Source organism: Silene latifolia, chromosome 1 (assembly GCF_048544455.1).
Source record: "Silene latifolia isolate original U9 population chromosome 1, ASM4854445v1, whole genome shotgun sequence".
Taxonomy (NCBI): Eukaryota; Viridiplantae; Streptophyta; class Magnoliopsida; order Caryophyllales; family Caryophyllaceae; genus Silene; species Silene latifolia.
Genome location: NC_133526.1, coordinates 21904265 through 21908681, shown reverse-complemented (window position 1 = coordinate 21908681; position 4417 = coordinate 21904265). Strand labels below are relative to the sequence as shown.

At 36.5% G+C, this 4417-nt stretch overlaps 1 protein-coding gene across 1 annotated transcript; it reads right to left on the bottom strand.

The window, feature by feature from the left end:
• Nucleotides 1-1225: 1225 nt before the first annotated feature.
• Nucleotides 1226-3332, bottom strand: LOC141641832 (uncharacterized). Its single transcript, XM_074450479.1, has 8 exons — nucleotides 3273-3332; nucleotides 3069-3173; nucleotides 2925-3011; nucleotides 2327-2467; nucleotides 2129-2229; nucleotides 1951-2032; nucleotides 1634-1699; nucleotides 1226-1342 (listed from the first exon to the last, which is right to left on the bottom strand). Exons 1-8 carry the CDS (start codon nucleotides 3330-3332, stop codon nucleotides 1226-1228), a joined length of 759 nt encoding a protein of 252 aa, XP_074306580.1.
• Between the last annotated feature and the right edge of the window lie 1085 nt (nucleotides 3333-4417).

Below are 4417 nucleotides of genomic sequence, written 5' to 3'. Positions count from 1 at the left end.
TTGAAAGGAAAGGTATCTTATGCAACCATATCATTTGGATTTGCTCGGGAAAGTTTAAGGAAATTCCTGAGAAATATATTTTGCGTAGGTGGAGTAAGAATGCACTCAGAAACCCGGTTTATGATTTGAATGGAAATCTACTGGAAAACAATGATCTTACTGGTAATAGTAAGTTTGGAATGTCTCGGGTGTGGTCTGAGATTTACGCAACTGTTGGTATGCTCAAAAGAAAAGAAGAAGAGTCAGATATGAGAGAGTTTGCCAAGCTAATAAAAGAATTCCGAGAGAAGTTGGAGCCAAACCCAAAGCCTTTGACCAAAGAACAAGAATTGGAGGCCCTTCTCAACCGCAAGGCTCCAAAAGAAATCAAGATCTTACCACCTAAAGTCTCTAGAAACAAAGGTAGTGGTAAAAGGATGGTGAGCAGCAAAAATAAGGCAATTATGAAGGCAAAAAAACCAAAAAGGTTGTGTGCTAAGTGTAAACGCATGTCACACCACGATAAAAGAAATTGTCCAAATGAGTTTGCAGAGCATCCTCCTGAGAATCAAGTATGTATAATTCTACTCTTGTCTTTCCATTTTAGTGTTGCTTGAAAACGCAACTACTATTGTCTACTAATTCTTTTTTTTCTAAAAAAAAGTATCTAATAAAGGTTTGATTCTTCACATAGGGAGACACATCGGAAGAAGAGGAAGAGGTTGAGAATGAAGAATGATGTAATGAGAATAGAGATGACGATTGAAGAAGACAAGTTTTAAGCTCGTTTTATTTTTGTCAACGTTGTGAATCCTGAACCTTATTTTATGAAACTGGAATGTAGAATTGTGAAACTTGGTTCTGAATCTAGCATCAAGCGTTTTTATCATTTCAGACCTTGTTCAGTGAATCTTGTGAATCTCATACCTTGTTCAGTGAATCTTAGGGCTTGTTCTGTGAAACTTGGTCGTGGTTTAAAATCATCTGTTTTGCTCTTAATTTTGTGAATCTCAGACCTTATCTTGTGAATCTCAGACCTTGTTCAGGGAATCTTAGGGCTTGTTCTGTGACACTTGGTCTCAGACCTTATATTGTGAATCTCAGACCTTGTTCAGTGAATCTTAGGGCTTGTTCTGTGAAACTTGGTCGTGGTTTAAAATAATCTATTTTGCTCTTAATTTTGTGAATCTCAGACCTTATGTTGTGAATCTCAGACCTTTTGCTTAACTCATTGACAATGTCAATGTCAAACTTCGTCGTGGTTTAAAATCATATACTTTACAACTATCAAAATATCTTTACAAAAGTTGAGGAAGGCAACAATCTTTACAACTATCAAATATCTTGCCTCGAACCATTTTTGCTGAACTCAATGTCAATGTCAATGTCAAATTAGCTACATAAATCACATAAGTGACCCTGAAAAATTATTACGACTTTACAACTATCAAAATATCTTTACAAGAGTTGATGAAGGCAACAATCATTACAGGAGCCTCGACCCACTTTTGCATATTATGACTTCACAGACAATTGTCTTCTTTAATTAAACACCTATACAACCAAAAACAAGTACAATCGACTTATTTACGAAATATTTGCCAAAGTTATGAAGAAATGAACTTCACATCATTTTTAAGACAATGAAGTGTACCTTTTTAGTATTTTTATCCCATCTAAGTAGTTCCAATATGATCGATTTTCGATATTGTATCAAATTCTGCCAAGAGCGACATATATTAATAAAGTATATAGACAACGAACCTATCTTTATTTGGTGAATATCAAACCTTGTTTTGTGATTCTCAAACTTTGTTCAGGGAATCTCAGAGCTTGTTCAGTGAATCTCAGACCTTGCTGATTTTAAACCACTTATAATGACCAAGTTTCACAAAAAAAGCTCTGAGATTCACTGAACAATGTCTGAGATTCACAAGATAAGCCTTTATTTTCGTATACTAATGAACTTACCTCAAAATATTCACTTTTGGTCCATAAACTATCATCGTCCAAGGCACTTAACCACTTCAACAGAAAAACTCCACAATCATAACTAGACAAAAAAAACAGTAAATGGTTTAAAATCAACAAGCTCAAAATAATAACTATTGATCTGTTAACAAAAGGAAAAAGATACATGCTTACATACCTTGTTGTTTGTTGAGGGACTTTGAGATTGGCAAATTCGTTCGTGTGCATAAACTCCAAAGATTTATATGACTCTGGCAAAATAGCTGAAACATGATGTACCTGAAAAAGAAAAGGCAATAACAAGATCAAAATATATTTTGGAGTATACTTTTAAAAGAAAAGGCAAGAACAATATTTTGGAAAAAAAAAATCATACAATCTCTTTGGCATGCTTGTTGTCAGGATCCACATTAACAGCCACGCATGAGTCAAGGATGAAATTTTTTCCATGCTTTATATCACAGACATAAGCCCACCAATGCTGCGGCTCTGTGTTACTATGGAAAGGGATAAAAACCTGAGATAGTAAATGTCCAGGATTCACAAAATAAGGTCAAGGATTCACAAAACAAGGTTAAGGATTCACAAAACAAGGTCAAGGATTCACAAAACAAGGTCACAAACTAAGTTCAAGGAGTTCACAAAATAAGGTCCAGGATTCACAAAACAAGGTCCAGAATTCACAAAACAAGGTCAAGGATTCACAAAACAAGGTCAAGGATTCACAAAACAAGGTCACAAACTAAGGTCAAGGAGTTCACAAAATAAGGTCCAGGATTCACAAAACAAGGTCCAGGATTCACGAATTATGGTCCGGGATTCACAAATAAGTTCACAAAATAAATCTCCAAAGATTCACAAAATAAGGTCCAGGATTCACAAAATAAGGTCCAGGATTCACAAAACAAGTTCCAGGATTCAGGAAATAAGGTCCAGGATTCACATATAAGGTCCAGGATTCACAAATATCTGACCTTGTCGATATGGCTACCAGCAAGTGGAGTGTAACTGTCCTTTATGTGTGCACCGCAAATTTCGGGGTTGTTTTCTCGATGAAGACTCTACAAGTCACAAGAAGGCAATTTTAGAAACAAAGCAACTTAAAGAACGCAAAATACTTGAATATCAACATATAAAGGATTTGAGACTGACAAATATTGTTTTGGCAAGTAGAGTAAATTTCTTCTACTGAATGTGCACTTAATTCCAAATATATCAATGACCTACAAAATTAAATTTGTTAGGAAACATACACATCGAGTGACGTGAACAAAATGAAAACATGGGGAGGAAAAGGAAAATAATACTCAGGGGTTACTTACCTCATCCATAATAAGGCCTTTCGGTCCAAGGCTATGCAAAGCTTCTCTTGTGACTTCCATCCACGGAGTGGACACCATAACGTCACTTCATTATTGATAAAATTCAATTAGTAGGTATATTTATTACAATAAAAAAAATCAAAAAATGAAAGCAAAAATATGACATTACTGTATATTTTTCTTTGATTTCTTTTGAACAAAATGCATCAATTCATTGTCAGTGTATCGAGGCCATTCTAGTGCATCATTTTGTACTATTTCTCTGGATAGGTTCTCGTGATTGCACGCCCTCAACTCCTTACTGGCAAATGGTTTATCGAGGCCGGAAACAATTAGTGTAGAAGGAGGATCATTGTTCCCTACCATAGGAGAAGGAGTAGAAGTTGCAGGAGTAGCTAGAACAGTAACAGTGGGGTGAGTGGGCTCATTGACGGAAGGGAAATCATCAATAGCACTGGAACTTGTTTGCATATCTCTTTCACTTGTTATCCTCCTATTGTACTCAACCCACCGTTCTTGATTATGATGATCATCCGCTACCACTGTGGGTTCAGAATGGTCAGGTTGTTCATCATTGACCGGAGAGGCATCATCACTGACGGGAGGGAATTCATCAGTAGCAGTATTATGAGAGGGAGATACAAGATGATCAGGTTGTTCATCAGCTTGAATACAAGATGTTGAAGGTTCACCAAGTCGTATGATTTGGCATTCTGGTTTTGGTGGTGAACGACGTGACTCTATTGGTTGCAAAGCTTCACCCATCACGTCCAATGCCTCCAACAATTCAGCTAGATTATCCCCACTATTACCCTCCACACTCTCCTGGACACATTACCCTCCACACTCTCCTGTACATTACCCACCTCATTATTGTCTTCTTGAGATAACCTAAAACCATCTGCAATACCATCTACAGCTGCAACTAGTTTAGAAACTATTGCTGAGGAAGGTATTTTGCTCATAGCTTGGCTAGCAAGAGATTTATACTCCATGAAAGCTTGAGCCATGACCTTTGCGGAAACTGCAAGTTTATTAACAAACTCAGTAGTACTGCCTGAATTATTAGGTAGAAGAGAATTAACATTTGCGGAAAGCGCAAGTTTATTAATAAACTCAGTAGAAGGATCAGAAAGTTCTTCATC

What these genes read in the sequence shown, in the direction of transcription:
- LOC141641832 (XM_074450479.1), bottom strand. Translation starts at nt 3,332, where the DNA reads ATGGAAGTCACAAGAGAAGCTTTGCATAGCCTTGGACCGAAAGGCCTT. An exon ending in ACAAGCATGCCAAAGAGATT is followed by an intron (nt 2,230 to 2,326) that starts GTATGATTTTTT and finishes TTTCTTTTTCAG; the next exon opens with GTACATCATGTTTCAGCTAT. An exon ending in GTCCCTCAACAAACAACAAG is followed by an intron (nt 2,033 to 2,128) that starts GTATGTAAGCAT and finishes TTTTTTGTCTAG; the next exon opens with TTATGATTGTGGAGTTTTTC.